Here is a 25,036-nt window from a genome sequence, read left to right as displayed (position 1 = left end):
CAGGCCTCACTGCTGCGGCCTCCCCTTGGGCATCCCCCACACTGCCAGGTGCCACTTGAGACCCATGTGGGGCTCATGGGAAGAAAAAGTCCTCCAGGAACCACAGTGAAGGGCATCAGACCGCAGAGCCGTGGGCCGGCTCATCTTGGACGTCCCCCCGCAGGTGAGTGCAGTGGGCCTGGGGCAGCCACAGCCAGGGCCCCCCATGGAGAATACTTCACAGGAATAAGAGTCCAGGTGGGCCATCAGTGCCCAGGAGGCACCTAGCTGCCACGGTCCCCGCCCTCCCGACCCGGAAGAGCAACGTGGGAATCGTGTCTGAGGAGGGCTGGCTGTCCAGGGGATCCAAGGGACAGGATCTCTTCAACCAAAGCACACGGGCTGGTGGCTCCGGCAGTGCACGGGGGTCTGAAAAGAGGCCCTGATCCCTGCACGCATCTCTTATTAAGGGGCCCCCTTGAACACCTGCCAGGAAAGAAGACGCCCTGAGGCGTGAGGCCCACTCGCACCCTCACACGTCCACACTGCGTGCACCAGGCCAGCCCCCAGATGGCGTGGCTGGTCAGTTTCTCATTGGAAAACACAGAGTGTTCACATACTTTAAAAAAGAAGCCAGAGACAGGCAAAGCAAATCAACTCTGGCGCTCAGCTCCCACCTGAGAGACAAGGACACGCAGTCCTTCAACCCCAAGAAAAACATGAGATCCAGCCAAGGAAGCGTGCAGGTAGCCGGCCGAGCGCCCTCGGGGAAGCAGTGGGCGCGGTCTCGGCGTCTCGGCGGGAACAAGAGCATCACCAGGACGCCTGCCCCTCCTCCCTGGCTGAAACCAGACCCAGACACAGAGCTGGAAAAGGGGAATTTATTTATTAAAGAGAAGTCATCCGTGAATTCTTCTACTCAAGTTAGTACCTTTGACGATAACACTTTGGATTGAAACATGCCTTGTTTCAAATAACAAGTGGACTCTACAAGCAGCGCCTACGGTCAATTCAAGTAGCGGTTCAAGAGCCCAGGGGGACGCTGGAGGGAGGCGACCCCTTCCCGGGGTGACGGCCTTGTCTGTAAACACTGTCGGAGGCTGGAGGCGCGACCGAGCACGCTGCTGCCTGAGGTTTTTCAGCAGGAAGATCCCAGCAGGAGTGCGGCCCCGGCGCCCGACACCAAGGGCAGGGTCCCCTCCGGCCCACCTGCTCCTCTCCCCCAGCCCAGGGGCACCCTGGGGTCTGCACGCTCTCCCCACCCCCTGGGCTGGGAAGAAGAGGCCCTCCGGGTCTGGCGGCTGGAGTGCGCGGCCTACGCGCGGTTCAGGGTCTGGAAGATTCTGGAGATCTGCAGCATGACTGGGCCCGTCTCTGGGTCGTTCATCCACTGAGTGCTGTTCAGCGGGTTCTCGAGCATGTCTTCAAACGCTGTGGGGAGATGCAGAGCTGCTGGGGGACCGCGCCCAACATGCCCAACACGCAGTGGTGGGAGCTCTCCTCCCAGCAGCTTCCAGGTGAGCGGGAACTGGGAACCCCACCAGACCCCCGCCCCGCGCATCTCATCTGCTGACACGGAAGGCGGCGTGGTCACTGTGGGTGGGGCGGGGCGACACGCCCACGTTCCCTGGTGCAGGGACTCCGGAAAGCAACGTGGCAACAGCTACTAGGAATCTTAAAATAGTGACAGCCCGTGACTCAGTGACTCCACTTCCAGGCCCACCCTGACAGAGAAGACTTATGTAAGGATGATGTTGCCAGCTTAATAATATCTAACTGGAAAAATCAAACTGCTCAATCTTCAGGAAATGACTTAAAAAAAAAAAAAACAGCGCATTAAAAATGAGCAGTTCTCTGAAATGAAAATGTTGAATTTTTAAACGCTTTTATAAAGCAACCCCTCACCAAACAAAGGTGCCTCTTAGCAAAAAAGCTCTCCAGTCCAGATACACGATGGCCAACTCGGTGGAGAGCAACCAAGCGCAGGGTGGATGGTTGCCCTAGGACCTGGGAAGGACGACTTTACGCCAGACCTCCTCCTGTCAGTCAGCGTCAAACCGTGTCCGTGAGAGGGGCTCACGGCTGCACAGGGTCACGGGGGCCCGAGCCCTGGGCTCCGTGGGAAGGCCTGACCTTGTTGTGTTTACAACCTGATGACCCTCCCAGCCCTGAAGAGTCACCAGGCCCTCCTAACTGAAATTTCAGAAAGAGAACCCGGAAAGATGACTCGGCATCCAGGAGAACAAAACATAAAGTGGGTTTCGTGAGGTGAGGAAGCCCACGCCCCCGTTCCTCCCAGCAAGCGGCAAAATCAACTCCAGAAGGAGGACACAGCTGCACAGAAAGATGGAAAAAGCCCTAAATATGAAAACCACAGAGGGAAAGATTTATCCGAGGAATGACTTTCTGCCGCACATCTCGTGCGTTATTAGAGATGAGAAGTGTGGCAGGTGACCAAGGAGTCCCTGACGTGCAAAGAGCTGCTGACAGAGCTCTAAGAACAACAAGGCAGCTAAAACAGAGCGACGGACGTGCAGAGGCCAGGAGAAAAGTGTCCACAGGGACAGACAGAGCCGCTGGGTCCCCGCCCGGGGCGGCGGGTGGAGGGGTGGATCTCACCCGAAAGCCCCGTCAGTTGCCAAGATGTCACCAAGAGCTTACACGTCCACATTCGTGGACTTGCTCGTTTGCCTTCCAGCTGCCTGTCCTTAGGCAGTCAGAGCTGCACCCAAAGAAGCGGGTCCAGACACAGTTTATTGCAGGTGGAAGATCAAAAGCAACAAAATGGGACACCGTTTATTTTTTTATGAGAAAAAATGTTTTACTGAACTACAAAAGCAAGGTGATTGAAATTTATTTTTAGAATTTTTGTCTTCTTTCTTAATTCAGGATGTTTCCATTGTTTTATGGAATATCAGAGCTAAAGGTTCCTAGAGAAGGAAACGGCAACCCACTCAAGTATTCCTGCCTGGGAACTCCCACGGACAGAGGAGCCTGGCGGGCTATAGAGTCCATGGGGTCGCAAGAGTCAGACACGACTTAGCGACTAAACAACAACAAAAAAAGAGCTAAACGTCCTTCAGAGGTGATGTCTGAAGTGCTCCACTTTAGAAAGTCACGCGCAAAGGCTGCACGGCTGGCTGAGAGGCAGATGGTTCTATGATCGCAAACGGGGGACTGTTAGTGCGGCAGTTGTTTCGTTTTAGTCTCTAAGTCATATTATTAACATAAATTAACAAACTTAATGTATTTGTTAAATGATATGACACATCCATAGAAGGAAATACCTGAACTGCTACAATCTCATTTTTAAAAGGGGAAATGCATCAAATGTGATGAGAAATGATGCACCAGAAAGCTGCCCTGTGGTGAGGCTGCGTCTGCTCCAGACCTCATCAGACACCAGAGGGAAACCTACCAGCTGCAGGGGGTGGGTGGTGCCTTCTGCTTCCTCAAGCTTCCCTGTGTTTTCCAAATGTTCTATAGTGCATATTTTGCTTCATCTAAAGAGATAAAGGTCATTAAATATCCTACCAGAAATGCCTTGAGGGAAGTGCGTAGCTGCAGGGGCGACCTCACCGTGGGACGCTGTCTCCTGCAGGCCCCTGGGGTCTGACGGGGAGGACCCTGGTCCACTGCGCATCCCGTCCAGGTCACTGACCCAGGGCCTGTAGACCGGGTGGCAGTCCCTGTGGGTGGTCTGTTTTAGAAATGCAAGAAACACTCGATACAGCGGACGTAAAACCACACGATAATCTCGATAGCGAAGTCATCCAGGAAGCTGACCTCCCACTCACAATTGAAAAATCTTAGCATCTAACTAGAGAGAAAAGGGGAACTTACTTAATCTGACCAACTATGTCTTCAAAAAAAAAAAGCTTAGAGCAAATCAGCAAATCACACACTCGACGGTCAAGCTCTGCAAGCAAGGCTTTTAGGAAAGGCCTTGGACAGACCCCGGGCGGCACAGGGGACCTCCTGAGGTCTCTGGGGAGGAAGGTCGGAAGATGCTTCCAGTGTGGAAAGGACTGGCACAAAGAGAGTAAATAAACTCACCACACGGCACATCACTCACGTCTGGAATTGGGCACAAAGAGGAAAACTCCCTGCTTTATGCCACTCACTCTTCCAGGTAGATCACAGACTTTAAAACAAGAAAATTTAAAACTACTAAAACAAGAAACAGGTGCAGGTCTTCTCAAGCTTGGAATCAGAGAGCTTTGTTTAAAGATGCAGGTCATAAATGAAACAGACAAGTTCCGCTGCGTTAAGATACGGGACGTCTGTTCATTCATCACAGTGATCAACAGAGAAGGCAGAAACTGACAGGGGATCCTGGAGATTTAAATACCTGAGAAAGGGTCAGTGTGCGGCAGGCACGAAGGAGGTTCTGAGCGGTAAGACGGCAATCCAGTAGCGGAAAGAGCCAGAAAAGAGGGGCGGGGGGCGTCCTAGGAGGGGCTGAAACTTCTGGAAGAGGCTGTCCTTCAGAGACTGAGGAGACGGCCAAGCATGTAAAAGCCCTGTGTCCGCCTGGGCGGCTGCTCCCAGCAGCTGGCAGCGGGGGCCCTAAGCTGCTGTGGGCGGGGCTTCCTTTCTGGCTGGCAGGCTCAACATGCCCACGCCCAGGGCCCTGCCACCCGGCCCAAGGCACGGAGCCCTGGGGGAACCCTCTCCTGAGGACGAGGCACGGGAGCGCCCAGAGCAGCTCCACCGGCCGGAAGCCGCGGGCGTCGGGCAGCCGCGCGGCAGGGTCGGCCGTGGCCCTGGCCTGCGGTGCCGCACCGCGTGGCCCTCCAGGGAGTCAGTCCCGGGGGTCGGCCCAGAACACAGAGGGGCGACTGAGTGGTCTGAGGACACAGACGCCCCCACCGACGTCGCTGAGGAAGCCCCTGCTCGGGGTTGGGGAGGGTCAACCGCAGCGGGGGCTGGGGGCACCCAGCGACTCTAGGGGGCCTGAGGTGCGCTATGTTTTTTAAAAAGAGTTTTTTCGAGATGAACGGCAGGAATATGGTTACTAATTTTACCATCACTCTTTAAAGTAACACAGATCATATACGCTCTTGTGCATCATCTCACATCTCACAGGCAAAACAAGCGCCAAGGCAACCCTTCACAGACTAAGAGCCACAAGCCTCCTCTGGGCGTGGCCCCGACCTGCTGGGTGCTGTCTACACTCTCCTGACCGGATCACCTGCTGGAGCTGGTTTCCCGAGCTGGAACGGAGTCACGCACAGGAGGCTGTCACAGCCGGGCAGGCCCCAGCCTCTGGGGCCCCGCAGTGACCCGGCCCCAGCCACCAGAACCCTGCAGGGGCGGCTGCGGTATCGCCCAGGGACATCTGAGTGGCGGGCGGGGAGCGAGGCACGTACCTAGTAAGGTTTTCGGGTTGGTCAGGCCCAGCTGCACCACGGGGTTGTCCAGGATGGCCTGAAACAGGGGGCTCTCGGGGTCGATGCCCTTGTCCAGCTCCTCGGGAGAGGGCTTGCGGTCGCCGAGCAGCCATTCGCACTGCGAACACCAGAGGGGCAAGGTCGGCGCCTATGGTCCCCCGCCAACCTCGACGCCACGGCGGGGGCTCCAGGGCTGCCCCGACAGCCAGGGGCCCTGACAGCAGGCCCAGCCCGGCCCGGCTGTCCCAGCAGACACGGGCGCCGCAGCTCAGGGCACGGCTGCGACTGCAGCCCGAGTGCACAGCAGCACCCTGGCACGGGAAGCGGCCAGGGCGTGACCTGGCCCAGGAACGGCTGAAGCCCAGGCCCACCTTGCCTTCCTGGGCCGCGTGGGCCGGGCTGAGTCTGCTCCCCAAGGGGCCCAGTGTCACCCCCAGCCCCTCCCTGGGCCCTCCGTCAGCAGTGGGCACGTGTCCACAGGGTGTCAGTGTAACACGATACACGAGCGTCACACTCACCCGCAGAACACGTACCTTTCTCTAAGTGGCAAAGCCCAGATTTTCTCAGTGCTTTAAACTCTGAACACGGCTTCAACCACCGACCCCACTGTTGCTCAGAAGCAAAGGAGCCGCCCTCGCGGGAAGGAGCCCACACCCGGGGTGCCCAGGCCGCAGGCGGCACTCACGGCGGCATTCTGCTGGTTGTTGTTCACTCTGAGGGCGTCGATCACTTCCTTCTCGTCAAAGCCCATCTCCATCAGGGAAATGACAGCCTGCAGGGGAGGCCACAGGCTCAGCGCCGTGCTCGCGGGCCCGGTGGCATCCTGGCAGGGGGTGTCTTTAAAGAAACACCACCACGGGGCTTCTCTGGGGGATCCGGTGGTTAAGAATCCGCCTTGCAGTACAGGAGACGCCACTTCGATCCCTGGTCTGGGAAGATCCCACATGCTCTGGGGCAACTAAGCCCATGTGCCACCCACAATTATCGAGCCTGCAGCGTCCTGGGGCCTGGGAGCTGCAGCTGCTGAAGCCCACGTGCCCCAGAGCCGGCGCGCCACGACAAGACGCCACCGCAGCGAGTGGCCGAGCACCGAGGCCGGAGCGGCCCCTGCACCCCGCAACTGGAGAAGGCCCCTGCGCAGCAACGAAGACCCAGCGCCACCAAAGATACATGCATCCTAAAAAATACACTGAAAAAAAAACCACCAGGTTTTCTATTTCAAGACTGTTTCCCTATGGCTTCACCGAGACACTTGCTGGCTTTCTGAACGACAGCGGCGGAACTGGAGGCTCTCCCCTGGCGGCTCGCTGTCCCACCCAGGTCCTGCCACGTGTCCCCGCGACTGCCAAGAGCGGGCCCGTCCCCACCACCTCGCACGGCGCCCTCCAGGGGGGCCAAGCGGGAGGAGCCGGTCAGAGGAGGCACGTTGGCCGTGCCCATTCGAGTGGAGGCGAAAACGTCACTGATTTCTGAAACCGGAAGAGATTTTCTTCACACTTTATCTTTGAAAAAAGATAACCTTAAAATTAATCCTAAATGATTATTCAACAAGATTGAAGCTGTAAGTTAAACATATGTTGGTTTCTGGAGCAAACAGTGACCCAGTGCTCTGTGTCTGGGGGTGGTGGTACATTTTTAGAACAAAAATCACGTAACACTTCCTTCCCTTTATCCTTGACTTCCAGCGTGTAACCTTTGACACACCTTAACACTACCACAGAAAGGTAGCGGCTTCATCAAAGTTGCAGGGGCTTCTCCTAACTCTCGGAGGTCAGACCCTGCCCTCGAAGCCCCCGACTCCCCCCGGTGTCGGCTGGCTTCCCGCCACCGGCCCCCGTCTGCGTGTGGACACTCGTGTGGCCCCGGCATGCTCTGGCTTCACGGGCCTCACCCCATTCACCCCGCAGTCCATCTGGATGGCTTCAAAGAACTCCACTGAGGCAGCAGGCGCCTGCGAGGACCATCGGGGGCAGGGTTTATCTGGAGCCGGACTGTGCACAGTGAGCGCTCAGGTCAGTCCCTTCTGCCCAGGGCCCCCTCCCTCTGCTCCCCTGGGCCATTCCCCACCTCCGGCCCGTCAGCGCATGCCTCGGGCACAGCCCCCCGCAGTGCTTGATATCCACGTCACATAAAATCACCTGGAGTCCACTCTGAAACCCAAGGGCAGGAGGGCCTTTTCCATGAAGTGTCACCATAAACCGCCCTCTCTCCTACTTCTGTCTCGGCCCCAGGACTGCTGCAGGGGATTCCAGATGCTCCCCACGCCCTTCTTCCCAGCCCTCCAGGGAGGCCCCCGCGCCGCAGGCTCTGCACAGTCACTGCCCTGTCCGTGGCCAGGGTCGGGGAGCAGAGGTAGCTGAAGGTCTGTCTCGGGTCCAAGCCTTGCTCTCCAACCTGCTCTCCCCAGGATTCGAGCTAACGTCTTGTCCTTACCGGACTCTCCCCGACTGGTTCAGGATCACAGACCCCGGCCCTTCAAGCCTCAACACCCTTGTGGGAAAAGGAGTGACAAGATGGTTAAGAAGGACAACCTAGAGAAGGAAAGGCCTTTAAGGTGGTGACCAAGACCGTGAGCGACCGTCAGGGCCTCACGGGGCCCCATGGGCCCCCCCACCCTGGGAAGGCGTGCAGCCCAACAGCAGAGCACGGGGCCCGCCCGGGGAGAGGCTGCCCTTCCCGAATAGGGTCCAGAGCCAACCGACTGGACTCCTGAGAAACTAAGAGGAAGAGACACACTTCCTTCAGGACCAAGAAACGCTGGACTAAAGTAACCCAGGTGCTTCTGCACGAGGAGCTCAACTCAAGGGAAAATCCCACAGGAACAGAAACATCGCGACAACAGCCTGGCCTTCAGAGGGTGCACCCAGGGGACGGGGGCTGGGCCCAGCGTCACGAACAGGACGCAGGCCTGGGGGCCATGCCGGGGGGAAGCTGGAGCTGGACCTCAGGACCCTGCGCAGGGCCTGCATCCCCACAGAGAGGGGCAGTGGAAGACATCCACCCCGGCCCCGTGGGGACGCTCCGCACAGCCCACGAGCCCTGCTGATGAACACGAGAGCCAGCCCCTGTCCGAGGCCCCGCTCAACCCCGCAGATGCAGGCTCTGAATTGGTTGCAGAGGGCACCCCACGAACATAAGCCCACGGATGAGGCATCAGGCCCCGAGAAACTGGGGCCACAAGCAAAATCAGGAGGATATGAAAAATCGGAGCCCTAACGCCTGGAGCTGACAGAGCTATGATCTGAAAGCAAACAGAACACACTCACGGTATCAAAGACATCCAAAAAGATTCAATTAAAATTAAACCTAATGAAAAAGAAAACAGTGAAAAAGAACGTGGAAATGTAAAAGTATCAAATACAAGGTGACGGTGAAGAGGTGGCCGTAAAGACGGACGCTCAGGTCAGGGGCCGAGTACAGCCAGAGGCCTTGGGACCCGGGCCCTTGAATCCCCCTGATGCTGCACTGACCCGCCGGACCAGCCTCCTGCTCACAAGGCGGCCCATGCGGCTGGTGGGTGCCCCTTCGGTCTCTGGACAGGGTCCCTGACCCCATGGCTCGAGGACACTTACAAACTTCAAACTGGAGACTCCAGACTCAAGTCTGTCCAGAGCCCTCCCAGCCTCGCTCCCTGCAGGGCCAGTGGCCTGGCCTGGGGGTCACGGCTTCCCCCGCAGGACTCGCCTCGGGAGGACCAGCCCTCCACCTGTTAGACCCCCCTCCCCACTGCCTGTCAACACGCACCCGGGCGTCCGGACGGAACTCCCTTTTCCTCCGGATCTTCTTGAAGATCTCCGTCAGCTCGTCTCTGGCCTCTTCCTCCTCACTGGTCCCAGCAGCAGGGGTGGCCTCGGCGCCTGCCTCTCCCTGCGAGGCTGGGCCTGGGAGCGGTGTGTCGATGGTGGGGTCCTCCGCGTGCTCGATGAGCCACTCCATGGCCTGGGGCACCGACATGCTGCAAGGTAAAACAGCCTCTGAGCACCGACGTGCTCCCAGGTAAGATGGCCCCCGAGCACCGACGTGCTCCCACGTAAGATGGCCCCTGAGCACCACCTCAGGCCAGGGAACCGAGCCATTGCGTCCCCGAGAAAAGCCTCTCCGACTTCGTGGCTTCCCCAGCACAAGCTGCCGAGTCCTGTATGAGGATCTAATGCAGCGTGGCTGAAGCCCCGGCCCTGCCCTAACCTGCCATGAGGCATGGCCGGAACAGACGCCCATGTGCAGAAAGCCACAGGCGCCAAACCCAGGAGTTGCCCGCAAGAGCTGGGATCCAAAGCAAAAAGAACACAGCCCGCTGACCACCCCTCGGTTACAGATGATTTATTTCAGATCTAAACATGCCGAAGGGCAAGTAACTAATAACAGGAAACTGCAGGAGACTCCCAGGATGCCACCACCCACATGCCAGGGTCCTCCTCAGCCCTGCCGGGCAAGGCTGTGATCCGAGTTCCTGGAAGACGACAGCCCGGTGAAGTGCACGGCCACCATCACGTGCCACACTCCCAGTAAGCGGGTCCGCCGCACACCGCCCTCTAAGACCTGGAGGCGGCCAGTGCTGTGACTCCGGAACACGCGCCCAAGTCCTCTACCAACACTCACACTGGAGGCGACTCGGTCACGGGGCCCGGGGCCCGGGGCGGAAGGGTGTTGCCCGCAGCAGGGGCCCAGACGTACTGGTTCAGCCGCAGGGCCTTGGCTGCCCTGGTCTCCGGGAAGCCCATCTCTGTGAGCTGCCGCAGGGCCGCCTCATCCACACGCTCGTCCTCATCCTCGTCCAGCATGGCTGTGGGCCAGACACGGCTCCGTGAGGGCTCGGGCCGTGCCCGGCCACATGAGGGGTTCTTCCCCGAGCCCCCCGCAGGCCCAGCGCCCCGCCTGAGCACCAGACGCTTGTGGCTAACCTCTTACACCTCAGAAAACCTGAGACAGATCCGTCAGCTCTCACCGTGTAGACACGGGTGACGGTGTGAGAGGTCCACCAAGCCCCCATCTACTGACCCTTCCGTGGGCAGCGTGAACAATGACGGCCGAGGGTGGGCCTCCGCCCGGGGCCTGCCCCTACCGTTTGCCTTCTTAAATAATTCCACAGCATCCGGGTTCAGCGCCAGCAACTTCTGAGCTACCTCGATGAGAGACACCAGGATTCTCCGGAGCTCCGTCTGGAACTGCGGTGAAAGCACAAGGTGCTCAACGAAGCTGCCTGGGTCTGAAACAACAGCCCCTGTCCTGAAACCCCGAGCCTATGAGTCAAAGCACGTCCAGACAACCGAGGAGAGAAACAGGGCTCTCAGCAGGGCGGGCAGGAGAGGCTTCGTTGCTTAGCTCCAGCCCAGGGGAGGCATCTGGCCTGTTGGCCACTAAGCAAGCTGAAAGCATAGGCTTCACTGAACAAAACAGGGGGATTCTACAGGTTCCACTGATGTGGGCCTCTAGCTTTCACTGCAGCCAGTTCTTCTCAATGGGGTGGGGGTGGGGGCTGCTGGGAATGTCATCAGAAACCCCCCTCCCAATTGCCTGTCTCCCTGACAGTGAGGCTCGGCCACCATGAGAGACACACTCTCGTGCTGGCCAACAAGAGAGAGATGTGCCCGGGTTCCTATGCCCTGGCCAACACAGAGCTCTCTGGAGGAGACCCTCAGAGGCGTGTTCCTGAACTGACCAGCTCGTGGCAGAGCCTGCAGCCTGACCCGCAGTGTCTTGCCCGGAATCCTGGCCCAGCTCTGGCTCGGGAGCACTGGAAATGCTCTGCTTTAGCTCAGAACCTTCCGATCCAAAATAAGCAAAAGTCTGACTTCTGTCTAAAAGGTTTTGCCAAACTCAGGACAAAACTCACATTCCCCCATAGTATCTAATCCTATTGGCCCTGCCTTTCAATGTCTTTTTAAACCTCTTATCTAGAGTTAGTGAAAGTGAAAGTGAAGTCGCTCAGTCGTGTCCCACTCTTTGCAACCCCATGGACTGTAGCCCACCAGGCTCCTCCATCCATGGAAGTTTATTTGCCCACAAAAAGCTCCAATACAGAGCACAGAGCTCCTGCGCCCCCTATGCCCCGCTTCCCAAGCGCTCTTGTGAGGTTTCCTCGGCCCCCTGTGGCCACAGCCCCCGCGGGCACTCACGTCCCTCGCGCTGGTCTGCACCACGGCCCGATCCATGTTGTGGGAGGGCAGGCTGGCGGTGGCTCGGAAGATAGCATCTCTGTCCGGGGCTTTCTGCTCTTGTTTCTTCTAACACAGGAGAGGAATCAGAAGATCAGACGTGACTCTAAGAGCGGCCAGAGGTAAGACTGGTCTCTGAACAAACAGCTCTAACCAGGGAGCGCGCGAGTCCCGGGAGCTGAAGCTACACGCCCCTGACCAGCAGGGAGGCTTCTGGACGGTTCTGTGCATGGCCTCAGGGACAGAACGCTGGACAGTTGTGGCCTGCTGGCCCCGGAGCACGGTGGCACAGGGCTGGGGAGATAGACACGGCCTCCCATGGCCACAGAATGACCGTCACACGGGGGCGATGGCTGGGCGGGCGGGCAGACCACAGAGAGACCATGAAGAATCCCTGGACGCAGCCCAAGAAGCCCCGAGCCGAGAAGCCCAGCAGGAGAGGCACCACGCTGACCCTGGACAGCAGGTCCAGCCCCACTCCACTTGGCTCCTGGGATGTTGGGCAGGAGAAGCCACGTGCGGGCGGGGGGCACCACCCACCAGTGGCCAGTGAGCTCCCAGCGCCCCTGACAGGGACATGAAGAAAGTCTGCAAGGAGCATGACAGAGACAGGAGTGGGGAAAGAGGGTGAGGAGAGACACACGCAGGGAAGAGAAGGAAGGGCCTGGAAAGCAGAGAGCGAGGCCGCACGGCGCTCAGAGGCAGGAGCGCAGAGGACGCTGTGCCAGTCATGGCAGAACAAGCATCTGATTGGCAACTGTAAACCTCTCTCAGAAGGCGGGTCCCACACCACGGGGGTCCCAGAGAGAGAAAGCGAGGGGGGGTACCAACAAGTACCCAGAGAACTTCCAGAATCTCCAGGGTCCACGTGCGAGGAGTCCCGGAGGAGCAGAGACCAGGCACGGAGGAAGGAGGGCGGGGCTGCCCGGCTCCCAGCGCCACCCTGGGGACACCCTGGGGACCCGGGCGAAGGCCCCATCGAGCACGCGCGCTCCCTCAGCAGCCACTGACGGCTGCACACAGGGCCTCCAGGCCCCGCCTCTCAGAGATGCTGGCGCGAGTCTGGCCCCACCCCACCCAGGAGAACAAGACGTTTGCCTCTAGCAAGCACAAGGGCACGACGGCCCCAAGACCCCGCTCCTGCACTCCCGGCTGCCCGCTCCTGCACTCCCGGCTCCCCGACCCAGGGCCTGTGAGTGGGTGGGCTGAGCCTGGGGCCAGGTCACATCACGGGGCACACTCTGGAGGACAGGGCCCTGCGACGGGGCAGGGGGGGGACCTAATCAGGCGAGTCCGTAAACAGGACGGGCGGGGTGCACCGGTTCATCGAGATTAAAGCAAGAGGGATCTAACGCATGAGCTCCCCGCTGGCTGCTCTGAAGATGCGGGGACTGCAGGCCTGGAAGGAGGTGGCCTCTGGGAGTGGAGGGCGGTCCTGGCTCACGGCCAGCAGGAAAATGGGACCCCAGCTCTTCAAAGGGCCGGAACGGGATTCTGCCAAACACCCGAAAAAGCCAGAAGCAGAGGCTCCCAAGAGGAAGGCAGACCTGATTTCAACTTCTGAGCACAGGGCCAGCTGGGCCTGCCTGGCACAGACCCGGCAACCCTTGTGCTAATGGGGCTGTTCCGCGCCGGCAGGCCCGTGCACACGGGAGACGCAGCAGGAGCCGCATAGAGGGAGGTGGGCAGCCCCGTGCGGCACGGCTGACGCAGATAGACAGGCCGGAGGAGCTGAGGGCTAGCTCCCGGAGCGGGCGCCAGCAAATGGCCTCACACTTGTGACCCTGGTTTCAGACAGGTATGTCAGTTTGGGTGCAGAATCTAAAAAAATGAGTGGTAAGCCTACACAGAGAAAAAACGAGCAAGCAATTACTGGCTCCGGGAAAAACAAACCTGTGCGCAAAAAAAGGAGGGCTCGCCTTTAGCAAACTGCTCAGGGCAGAGAGCGACACCGATGCGAGAACAACAACAGGGACTCTGAATGTCTGACCAAGATTCAGAGGAGCCGGGGGCGGGGCGCGGGGGAGGAGCCCAGATCACCAAGGAGCAGCCAACAGAGTCTAAAGTTGAGGATCCAAGAAATACCAACCCGGGGTGTTGCTCAGAACCCAGGAGGAGAATCGCTGAGGACGGGGTCAAAGGAATGCGGAGCACTCGCCTCCCGAGCGCGTGACTCAGGAGGGAGAAGCGCCTGCTGACCTACAACATCTGGAGCATCACTGACTTTGTAAACGCACGGACTACTTTGACTTTAAAAACAGGTTATTCACAAAAACTGGCGTGATCGTTTCTACAACACTTCATCTGACAGATACACACAGGCAGAAGGTGCGGGTCACGGCCTGGCAAGTCACGCAGAGCCGTGGGGGTGAAGGGCGCCGGCCTCGACCCAGTCACCGAGGCTCACGGAGTTGCCAGCGACCAAAACAGTAACCTGAGAGCCGGATCCGCCCCGCGGTTCTGGGAAGCAGGCTGACTCCGGGGCCCAGTGAGCCGGGCGAGCGGCCTGCCCACACCCGGGCAGGTGTGGCTGCAGATAAGCAGAGCCTCCTCCCGCGGCTGTCACCCAGGAGGCCCCGAAAGAGCTCGGCCCGCCACAGGCCCAGGGCCCAGCCCAGAGAGGCTGGCCTGCCTGCTCTGCGGTGAACGCTCTCCTGAGCATTTAGAAGCATTGAGTAGGACACTCTACCCCCCGCGCTAAGCAAAGGCTGGCGCTCGCCCCAGGCACGGCAGGCAGCCGGCCTGTGGATAGAATACACCTCCCAGCGCACAGGGGAGCCTCCGGGACCAGGCTTTCTGAGGAGCGAGGCTCTGGGGTGGCCACAACACGTGGAGCTTGGGCACAGTTCTCCCGGGGCGCCCGCACCGGGAAGGGGGGTCTCAGGCGAGTGCCAGCTCCAAGGCTGCAGCAGCCGGTCCCGCGAGGGCCAGACGGGACAGGTGGCCCCGGCCTCACCGGGAACCGACTGCGCGCAGGCTGGCGCCCTGCTCTGCTCCTGCCCTCCGTGTGTTGTGGGTGGTCTTTAGCGACTTCCTGACCTTCTTCGGTCAGGAAATAAGAGAAGGGACGGGGGCTCGAGATTAAACCCGACCCGGAAAACAGGCAGCACACTCCTCTCCATGGCCCGAAAGTGGAGCTGGCCACTGGACCCACCACGAGGCAAGGCGTCAGTCAGCAGGCTGCCTGGCCGTGATGAAAGCCCGTGACCACGGGACCAGCAAGACCCACAGCCAGCCTCAGAAGTCTCTTTCGAGTCTCCCCCGACAGAGATCTTCAGTTCCAAACTCTGAAACTCACCTTTTCTTCTGCGGAGACTTCAGCCATCTTGGGGAGGGGGGCCGGAGCACGCTTTCTGATCAAGAGTATGACATCTGGGGGAACAGTGCGGCGAGCTGGTTACCACCTCACACCCAGGATGCAGCACGGAGCGCACCAGGGGGACCCCAGGGCCGAGAAGCAGGGCTTCCCTCTGGGCACCTCCCCCACGAGGGTCCACAGAAGCCCACTCTGCCCCTGCTCCCCTGCAGGCTCCGGCCCGGCAAGACGCTGGCTGAGGGGACCAGAGGGGACCGGTGTGCTCTGTTCTGAAGTCTGGGAGGTCGGAGCATCTGGTCTTAACCCTCAATGCTAAGGCACCCGGGGTGTGGTCAGCGCCCGGCTAACTGTGCCCGTGACAACCAGACATCAAATAATATTCTAGTCTTTCCAAAACAGGCTACGTAAGGGAATCTCACAAATAAAATCGTGCTTTGAATGACACAGAAAGCCCAACTTTTCTCCGCAAGCGCCTCCACGCTGGAGATTCAGAGTGACTCGATGGGCGTGCATGTTAAGCGCGTCTTCCAAGACGTCTAGAGCGACCCAGAGCTGTGCTTTCCCGTCCCCTAAGTAAAGCCCACAGCAGCTCTGGGGACCCTGCGTGGAAACAGCATGAGGAACAGAGTTCATGTCTGGCTTCTCCAGAAGGCTGCTGCTCTTAGATTCCAGGGCGCACACTTGGTTTCAACAAAGGAGAACAAAACCCTGCGGCTGCTGGGTCTCCCTGCTCAGCCCGCTCGGGACAGGGGCCACGCTGAAGGTGCCGTCCCCTCGCCCCCTTACCCTCGTCCTGGACATGCTCCTCCAGGAGGGTCTTGGCATCACTCAGCACCCTCTCAGACGCAGCGTGTATTAATTTGTGATGGGTCACACTCTTGGGGTCTTCTAAGCTCCCAGGCGCACACTAGGAAACAGAAAAAACCATAAAACGATGTCAAGATAGAGGATAAATCGATCATGATACTGATAACACCAGACCTGATGCCCCGAGCCACGCCAAGAACTTACTGGTTTTCTTACTAAGAGTTAAAGCCGAGATGAAACCAGAGAACCCTGGCAACGGTGGAGACGCCGTAGCCCCTAGTCCCGAGGGCACCGACCTGGCCACTGGGCTCCCAAGTGCTCCTCAGCAGGCTCATGGCTCGGACACAGAACGCCCTGCTGGCCACAAGTGGCTACCCAAACTGCCTCCTTAATCGGGAAAGATCTGGAGGGTGATTTAAAGATGCAAATAGCAGGTCTGCTGTCTCCCCAAAACCTAAAGATTGAAATGTGATCTGGGGCGTGGTCAGCGCCCGGCTTGCTGTGGAGGCCGGTAAACATTCCAGCATTTCCCAAGCAGGATACCTCCTCGTGGGAATCTTGCTCCCCATCGTCCACCAGGGTAGTCGGCGGAGCCCAGTGACACGGCTGAGAGAAGCTGGTCCCTGGGGAGCAGGCCACAGGGGCCTGACCCTGTAAACACCCACAAGACCCCGAGGAGACAGGACGGCCTCGGCCCAGTCCCCAGCCCGCCAGGCGATGGCCACAGGGGCCCCAAGGCGAGCCGCACATGTGGCTGGCAGGGCTCACCTGGCAGCCGGAAGGGGGTTACCTGGCACGTGGTTGTGTTACTGATCGGCAGCCCAGAAACCCCAGAACACACAATGGGGAGGGACAGACGTGCTGAAGTCAAGGCTGCCCCAACACGGAGGATGTGCCAGCCCCAGGGTCCTCATGATCCTTCTCAGCTCAGAGGGGCCACCTTTCCACCTCCCTCTGCCATCAGACACCCCAGACACGTAACTGCTCACCCCGAGGGAGAAGCCAAGCCTGCCCTTCACCTCTCAAGACTGGGGTTTGAAGAGCAACTAGAGTTTTCAGCAATCAAACAGGAAAGAGGGGTCACGACGGCTTCAGGGCTACCGATGCACACAAGCCAGGGTGGGGGGCTGGCAGGGACAAAGGTGGAAACCGGCCAATAGTAAGACACGCTCTGACCGTGTATGACAGAGACACCCCTCCCTGGAATCTCATGATGGCTCTGCTCCCAGAAACTGGGTGTGCTTCTTCTAATTCTAAAATCTGCAGGCTAGCTGGTGTGCCAAGTTCAGGATGCAGTCTATGAAACACAATTTTCCAAAACAATCCGCATACTGGCTCCTGAAAAAAACTGCACCCTGCAGCCTGTCAGCAGGCGCCAGGAGCAGAACACAAGCGTGAGTCATCCACAATGCGCCTGCTTATTCCTCTCTTTCCTTTGTTCTCAGCAGGGGCACTGGAGCAAGCTGGGCCCTGGCGGTGGAAAAGCCGGCCCAGAGCCCAGGGCTGGACCCCAGAGAGCCCACTTCCTCCCGGAGGACTGGAGATGGCCTTTTCCTCCTCTTGACATCAGTGTCATGTGAAGACGCGCCTTGGTGTGATCTAAGAAGTGCTACCAGCCCTGCTAGCAGGCTACGTGCCGGCAAGCTTACCACACAGAAAACACCCACCACGTCACAGGGGTGTCACGTAACTTTCTTAAAATCGTGACCCTCCAGTTAAACGAGATAATTTACTTTGCCCCGTGATCTAAGCTTGGGCTAGAGATCACCACAGTGGTCCCAATCGATATAAAACCAAGAAGGAAAAGGCCACAGTGGCAATTCATTTCTGTAAGAGTTATGATAATAAACCCAAACAAAGCCACTTTATTCATTTAAAATGCATGTGCATAATAAAAAGTATTTAAAAAACAGTAAAACTCCAAGGGGTCCTGTGGTGGGAGGAAACCCACAGTGTCCACTCCGGGCAGAGGAGCAAGAGGCAGGGAAAGAGAACCCCAACTCAGGCATGCAGGGGCAGGGAGCCAGGCAGGAGGAGCTGGAGTGGAGCGGTGACACCATGATCTAAGCTTGGTGCACGGGTTTCCGGGGTGACGGTCAAGCACACAACTTGAGAACCCTGTTTCCTAACTGGAAATGCCGCCTGACGGGCTCAAAAGGCCGCGAACTCCGCCCCCAGGATGGCACAGGCACAGAGGTGTGAGGTCTTCCTGACAGCTCAGCTCTGAGTCCCAGAATGTATGCTGGGTTTTTGGTTGTGGAAGTCCCCTGCTGCTCGCCCGCCACTCGCCTCGGCCCGGAATAAAATCTGCAGGGTGGAATAAGATCTCTGTTCAAAGCAGGATAATGCCCAAAAACATCCCAAATGATACGCCTCAGTACCGACTGGAATAAAAACATAGGCAACATGATGTGAATAGTTAGCCTAACGAAACTGGCTCCCTCATTAACCCCAGGTGCTCCTGAAATCCTCAGCAAGCCTCCGTGAATCTAGGAGTTCTCGCTTCGTTTTCTCTCCAGAACATAACGTTTTGATGGTTATGCCAATTCTTCCCATTGGTGAGTTAAACTAAGTGCCACACCGATGTACGGGCTGACGTCCCCCAGCCTGACTCAACAGGTGACAGGCCACCCCGCCGCGCAGCTCTCTTGACTGCCAGTCTGGTTCCATTTACAGGCAGGCCTTGTTTGATTGTGCCCTGGCTTTATTTTGCTTCCCGGATACCGGGCTTTTCACAAACTGAAGGTCTGTGGCAAACGTGTGTCCAGCAAGTCCACTGGCACCATTTTTCCAGTGGCTTTATTTTTTAATTAAGGTATATACATTGTTTTTTCCAGATATAATGCCATTGCACACTTAACAGAGTATTGTGTAAACACAACTTTTATATGCTGGGAAACAAAAAATTCGGGCAATAGCTTTGTGGTGACAGTTGCTTTGTTGTGGTGCTCTGGAACTGAACCCACAGTATCTCAGTCGTGTATCTGTATGCCATTAACCCACATGTTTGTTCTGGGCCATTAAGAGTCTAGCCCTGGGTGTGTGAAGACAATCCAGCCCTCAGGGGGCTCCTATGCTGACTGGGTGGACACAGCATCTCAGAGGTTTGCACTGGGCAAGCAGCAAGCCTCGCTCCAGTGGTCTGGACACTCAAGGGGCTCCCAGCCTTCCCGCTGAGTGCTGTCGTGGTGGTTTTTAGATAATGAAATCACCCGTCATTGCATCAGAAGGAGAAACGGCCAAAACATAGCTGCCCAAGTGTGTGAGCCCAAAGCCCCCTCCTCCGTGACGTGAGACCAAGACACTATTCACATCCAAGGTTTTCCGGAAGGGGACGCTGGCAACCAGAATGCTCTCTGGCCTGCTTGCGACAACTCCACAGAACCATACTCCCAAAAGGACCCGACAGCATTTGGCAGGAGCCACTAGAACAACAGCTGGAAGTCTGTCCTTGGAGACCACATTAAAAGAGCCAGGGCTAGACTCTTGGTGGGCCAGAACAAACGCGTGAGTCAATGGCACACAGGCACACTTTTTACGTGAAACGCGCACTAAGACGCTCTGGCCTCCTTTGTCCTAAATTCTGACATGGAGAAACTAGACCGTGAAAAGGATAGAGTTTCCTGAGGCAGCCTGAGTCACACGGACAGATGTCTTGGCCTGCCTTACAGTCAAGAAGCTTAAAGAGACAAAGACTAGCACTCTGAGGAACCTACATGGGGTGCTTCACGTGAACAAACTTTAAAAAATGGCCCTCTCCCCGACTTGCCCACGTAAGCCACGTAAAGGCCGAGGATAGCAAGGGGTGCATGAATCAGTTCGGCCAAGCCACACTATTTTAAGTGATTCCAGCCAAGGTGAGGAGGTGCGGGGTCGCACCAGTGGTCAGAGCCAGGCGCCGGCCCCCATGACAGCTCCAGGAAACGGCTCCAAGCAGCCGGCTCTGCAAGGTCAGGGGAAGGCGCTTCTCCCGGCGGGTCTCTCTCTACCTTCTTGGGCACTAACTCCCAGCTCCGGGAACCTCGCCGCGACAGCAAGCGCGGATGGACAGCAAGCGCTGGGACCGCAGGAGGCCCCGTTCCGGTGGCGACTTCGCCTCTCCTAGGCCGCCTCCCCGACGCGCCCCGGCCTCCCGGGCTGTCTTGGGCGGAGTTAGATAGAAGGGAGAGGATAAAGCGCCCGGTCCGGAGCCCCAGCGTCCAGCGGGCGTCGGGGGCGGCGGGAGAAAGGGGGAGGCCTGGAGCCGCGGCCGGCCTTACGTGCTTGAGGCAGCGCTCCTTGAGCTTCTCCACCGAGGTGCCCTCGGTCGCCTCCTCCAGCCACTCGGCGCCGTCGGACGCGCAGACGTGCAGCCGCAGCACCTTGCCCGCAAAGATCTTCTCCTCCTGCACGAACATCTCGCTGCCGCCGCCTTCGCCAGGGCCTGGGATCTGCGCCCGCCGCCCGGGCCCTGAAGGTCACCGGGGCGGGCGGGCCGGGGGCGGGGCCAGGCCGCCCGCGCGCTCCCTCGCTGGCCGCCGCCGCCCCGCCCCCGGCTCTCCCGTCGGCAGGCCGCCCGCCACTCGCCCCACCGCCCGCCAGCCCGAGCGGTCGCCCTAGCCCCGCCGCCGAGCCACCGGGGGCGCGCTGTCGCCGCCGCGCCGGAAGTGTGTCACAGGACGTGACCCGGAGCACGCCGGGAGATGTGGTTCTCCTGCGGCTGCCTCGCCGTCGCCGCCGCCGCCGCGCCGGAAGTGCGTCACTGGCAGCGCCCCGAGCGCTCCGGGAGTTGTAGTTCTCTGGGCCACTTCCTTTATCCCGCACCTGCCTGCGCTGTGCTGTCGGGGGCCGCCGGCCACGCGGGAGCCGTGCGTTTATGAGTCCGTTTTGAGATGGGTCTCAGTGTAAAATGCACACTGAATCTTAAAGAGTTGGCAGGAAAAGAGCACGAAAAATACCTCAACAATGTTTATATATTGACAGTGAGTCGGTGAAAGTCGCTCAGTTGTGTCCGACTCCTTGCGACCCCATGGACTATAGGGTCCATGGGATTCTCCAGGCCAGAATACTGGTACGGGCAGCCGTTCCCTTCTCCAGGGGATCTTCCCAACCCAGGGATCGAACCCAGGTCTCCCGCATTGCAGGCGGATTCTTTACCAGCTGAGCCACAAGGAAAGCCGTATATATTGACTACGTGTTGGAATAATAGAATGGATTTTGTGAAATATGTTGGCACTGTTTCTTTTTACTTTTTGAAGCTATGGCTGCTAGATTTTAGGTTGTCTATGTGGCTGCTGTCGTGTTTCTTTAGGACCGCATTGCACTAAAGCAGAGTCTCTGTGTGTGGTTCCTAGACCAGCAGCACCTGGGAGCTTGTTAGAAGTGCAGTTTCTCCTGCCCTACTCCTGTGTGCCCGTCAGGGACTCGGGGGTGGGGCCCAGCACTCAGGCTGCAGAGCCATAGAGGTGGCCTCAGACGGGCACGTGAGCGCCACAGGGAAGAAACATGACCAGTGGACTCAGTACACTCATTTCTGTGGGGGTGACAGATATCAATATGTACTCTGCATTTCGGGCTAGACCTGGACCAGGTGACTAAACTGCATGCTCCCATCTCATCCATTCAAGGACCTTTGCTGAGCAGAGATGAATCCAACACCATCCCTATTCTCAGACGCTGGTGATCTAAATGGGGAGGTGGTCCCGGCATCTCTTCCGTTTTATACACAGGTTGTTTTCCCCTGTGACCATTCTGCTCGTGTGTGAATTCCTTTTATTCAGTTTAGCATTTACCGATCGCCTCCATGAGCCAGACCCTCTGCTGCTCACAGGAAACATGGTCATGATTAAGGCTTGAGACCAGGCTATCACCCTGGGAATGGGCTTTCTCATGCAGGAGATGCAAGTGTCATCTATTGTGCAAACACGGTCTCATGAGACAGGAGACAGCGGGGGGCCAGCAGGGCTTGGGGGTAGCCCCAGGGCAGCTTATGGGACACAGCGGCATCGGCATCGGAGGGCTGCGGAGGTGACGTGGAGGACACCAGGGTAGGCTGCCCGGGAAGCATGCTGGAAGGGAAGGGGATGGTGGGGAGGGGCTGGGGCGGCACATGGAGCCAGGTCAGAAGAAGCCCCCTGAAGCATCTGGTCTTTGTCATGAGGCCCTGGGGAGCTGTGGTGCAGATGCTAGTGACTGAATGGCAGGAGGACAGACAAGGCCTGGAGGCAAGAGAAAGTCAAAAGCTCCCACATGCTGGCTGGCAGAGGAGGGGCTGGGGGCTCTGAACCGGGGCAAGGAAGACAGAGGCAGGAGGAGGTGAGGTGAGCCTTTGATCGAGGCGGGTGGTGAGGCGGGCGGGTGGGGGGAGGTCAGCTGTGAGCGAGAACAGAATGAAGAATGACAGGACCGCTTCCAATTGGGTGACGGGGTGCACGGCCAAGGGCTCCCCTGGGGGTTCAGTTGTTAAAGAGCCCACCTGCCGATGCAGGGGATGTAAGAGACGTGGGTTTGACCCCTGGGCCGGGACGATGCCCTGGAGGAGGAAAATGGCTATGCATTCCAGTAGTCTTGCCTGGAACATCCCATAGACAGAGGAGCCTGGTGGGCTACAGTCCATGCGGTGGCAAAAAGTTGGACACGACTGAGCAACTGAGCGGCGGCAGGGCCCGGCTGCACCCCCAGCTGGAGGGGGCCAGGCAGGGGCGGAGCTCAGCCCTGCCTGTGGGCCCAGAGGTGCGGGGGCCCCCAGGTCAGGTGGCCGGGACTGGAGTGAAGGACAGCTGTCAACGTGGGGGCAGGGGCTGAGACTGTGGTGCCGCCCGCCCCCACCCTGTCCCCACTTTACACAGAGGAGTCCACAGAGAAAACTGGAGGAAAAGGGTCCCACAGAGTTCTGAGTGTAGCCCCATGGAGTCCAGAGTGGGGATTTCCAGGAGGAAAATGAAAACCCATGGGGGAACCAGAGCTGCCACTTGTGGACTCGGAGAAACTGGGGGGAGGTATAGCTGTGACTCCGGGGGCGATAGGGGCACCTCGGCAACAGGGTGTCCCGGCCCTTGCTGGAACAGCGGCCTCCATGACTCCAAAGTCATCCTTTTGGGTTTTTTGCCACAAGGGGCCGGGGAGCCCTCGCTGTGTCAGTAAAGAATGGTCTGGATCCAAAAGTGGCACCTGGTGCCTGTGTCAGCCAAATCAGCCAGGTTCGCGTGCCCAACCTCCTCCATCCACTGAATCTCCCCCAGCCCTGCTGCCTGTGCAAACCCAGACCCCTCCCCAGAATTCAGGACCTTCTCCTCCAGGAAGACCACCCTGGCTGCGCCTCCTCAGATCAGCACTTGGCACGCTGAGTTGCCCACCCCTCCAGTGACCCTATCGCCAGAGCAGACCCCTGCAGCCTGGACGTCTTTAATGACGGATTGGCAAAATATTGCCGAGGAGCCTGGATATAAGTGAGTGGTCTCCCGTTGCAGCAGCTCTTGCTTAGAGCAGAGGCCAGTCAGGAATGATTCCCTGATCCTGGGGTGCCGCTGTGGGCCTGGGGCAAGGCTGCACTCACCACCTACGGGCAGTGATGGCTGATGTCCTAGGATTCCTGGGGTGTCCTCGGTGGGGACCTCCTTTTCCAAGCCTCTGTCTCCTCCAGTACATGGGCTCCAGGCTTCCGTGCAGACAGAGGGAGGGACCCCTTCAAGGGAAGACCAGCTGCCCTGTTTTGGGGAGCGGTCAGCAGATGCTGGACCTTCAGCCTCTCCTGCAGTCTCAGCTGCAGGGAGCAGCCTTGCGAGGTCACGGTCCTCCCAGGTGGCTGGGCTAAGTGGGGTGTGAAGACCAACACATTTCCAGTGACGGGGAGGACCCGGCCTGGAGCTGGCCCAACCACATGGCCTCCCCGCCCAACCAACAGGTGCTGCTCCCTAAAGCACACTGTGCCCCTGAGATCAGCCTTGCTTTCCAAGACACCGCCTAGCCCGCCCACCTGGCTGCCCAGTCCCTGCTGTGCGCTGGGTGCTCCTTTTGAGGCTGGGGGGTGCAGCGGGAATAAGACAGAGACAGTGCCTACACTGTCACCCCTCCTGGGCGGCTCTCAAGATCACTGTCGCTCTCAGGAAAAAGCCAGGCCGGGTGGTCTGAGCAGGTCCGGCCCAGCTGGGAGTCAGCGGGCACCAAGGGTTTCCCTGCAAAGGACAGAGCCAGCCTGGCTGCCAGGCCCGATTTGAGCTGGCAGGACCCAGCCCGCTGCCCCAGCCCGCCCTGGCTTCCACCCCGGCACTGACCGTCCCCAGGAGTGGCCTGAGCTGCCCTGGGTGGTGGCAGCCAAGCGGATGACCATCCCTCCCTGGTCTTCCTGCCCCTGCCAACTCCCGCCTGGACTCAGCCCCGGGGTCCCAAGCAGATGTGGCTGGGCCACAGAGGCTGAGGAGGGTCTCCTGGCAAGGAAGTCTCCTTGTCTGGCCGAGAGGGGAGTCCACCTGGACCTTCCTCTCCCTGGGGGCTGCCCACCCTCCAGTTCAGTTCAGTCGCTCAGTCGTGTCCAACTCTTTGCAACCCCATGGAGACTGCAGCATGCCAGGCTTCCCTGTCCATCACCAACTCCAAGAGTCTACTCAAACTCATGTCCATCAAGTCGGTGATGCCATCCAACCATCTCATCTTCTGTCGTTCCCTTCTCCTCCTGCCTTCAATCTTTCCCAGCATCGGGGTTGCTAAAGAATCCGCCCACCCTTGCAAGGCTCCAAACCTGCAGACTGGGCTGCCTCGCAGTATTTCCACGTAGCCGCTAGAGGGCGGGGGTGAGCCGTGGTCCTGCGGGCAGGTGGACAGTGGGTTCCTGGGGAGAGGGAGCCCCCTCAAGGCCCCTGAAGAGGGCCTGAGGAGGTGAACTTTCCCCCACCCTGGGGTCGCTTATAGGAACCGGCTGTAAAAGATGACCAAGAGCTCTCCAGGTGGCAGGAGGGAGGGGGCGGTGGTGGTGGGGACCCCGAGGTGCTCCAATAAGTGGAGGCAGTCCCCCGCACCCCATGGCTGCAGGGGTCCCAGTCTGAAAAGCACGGTTCTGGCCCACCCCCCACTGTGGTGGGAGACCCCAGACTCAGAGAGAGGAGGACCCCGAGTGGCCTGCTGCAAAGGCCACCACCAGCTCACCGCCTCTGCCCCGACCCTGAGTGCATGACTGTTCTCTGGCCGTCTTGGCAGTGGGGGCAGGGGAGCCGGACGCAGCAGCAGGAGCCCCGGAGCCACGTGCGCGAGCCCAGGTGCCAGCCGGGCTCCCTCGGGGCTGCTCCGGGCCTCTCTCCAGCTTCCGGCGTCGCCAGAAATCCTCGGGCTTCCTTGGCTGGAGACGCGTCCCTCCGGTCACTGCCGCAGCCTGCCCACGTGCCCTCATCACCGCCCCCTCTTCCCTTTGTGTC

At 59.0% G+C, this 25,036-nt stretch overlaps 1 protein-coding gene across 1 annotated transcript; it reads right to left on the bottom strand.

Annotated features, from left to right (window-relative positions):
* Nucleotides 1-846: 846 nt before the first annotated feature.
* Nucleotides 847-20,236, bottom strand: UBAC1 (UBA domain containing 1). Its single transcript, XM_065928151.1, has 10 exons — nt 19,910-20,236; nt 15,630-15,750; nt 14,826-14,899; nt 11,489-11,596; nt 10,435-10,537; nt 10,047-10,155; nt 9,117-9,327; nt 6,058-6,144; nt 5,352-5,490; nt 847-1,410 (listed from the first exon to the last, which is right to left on the bottom strand). Exons 1-10 carry the CDS (start codon nt 20,045-20,047, stop codon nt 1,295-1,297), a joined length of 1,206 nt encoding a protein of 401 aa, XP_065784223.1. The 5' UTR covers nt 20,048-20,236; the 3' UTR covers nt 847-1,294.
* Nucleotides 20,237-25,036: the final 4,800 nt, after the last annotated feature.

The sequence above is a fragment of the Muntiacus reevesi genome, chromosome 3, assembly GCF_963930625.1.
Source record: "Muntiacus reevesi chromosome 3, mMunRee1.1, whole genome shotgun sequence".
NCBI classification, from domain to species: domain Eukaryota; kingdom Metazoa; phylum Chordata; class Mammalia; order Artiodactyla; family Cervidae; genus Muntiacus; species Muntiacus reevesi.
The sequence above is the reverse complement of the archived record's forward strand: the minus strand, read 5'-3'. Positions and strand labels throughout refer to the sequence as shown.

Coding starts and splice junctions, on each gene's coding strand:
- UBAC1 (XM_065928151.1), bottom strand. CDS start 20,047: ATGTTCGTGCAGGAGGAGAAGATCTTTGCGGGCAAGGTGCTGCGGCTG. Junction 10,538..11,488: donor TGCAGACCAGCGCGAGGGAC/GTGAGTGCCCGC, acceptor CTTTCACCGCAG/TTCCAGACGGAGCTCCGGAG. Junction 5,491..6,057: donor ACAACCAGCAGAATGCCGCC/GTGAGTGCCGCC, acceptor TGGTGTTCGCAG/TGCGAATGGCTGCTCGGCGA.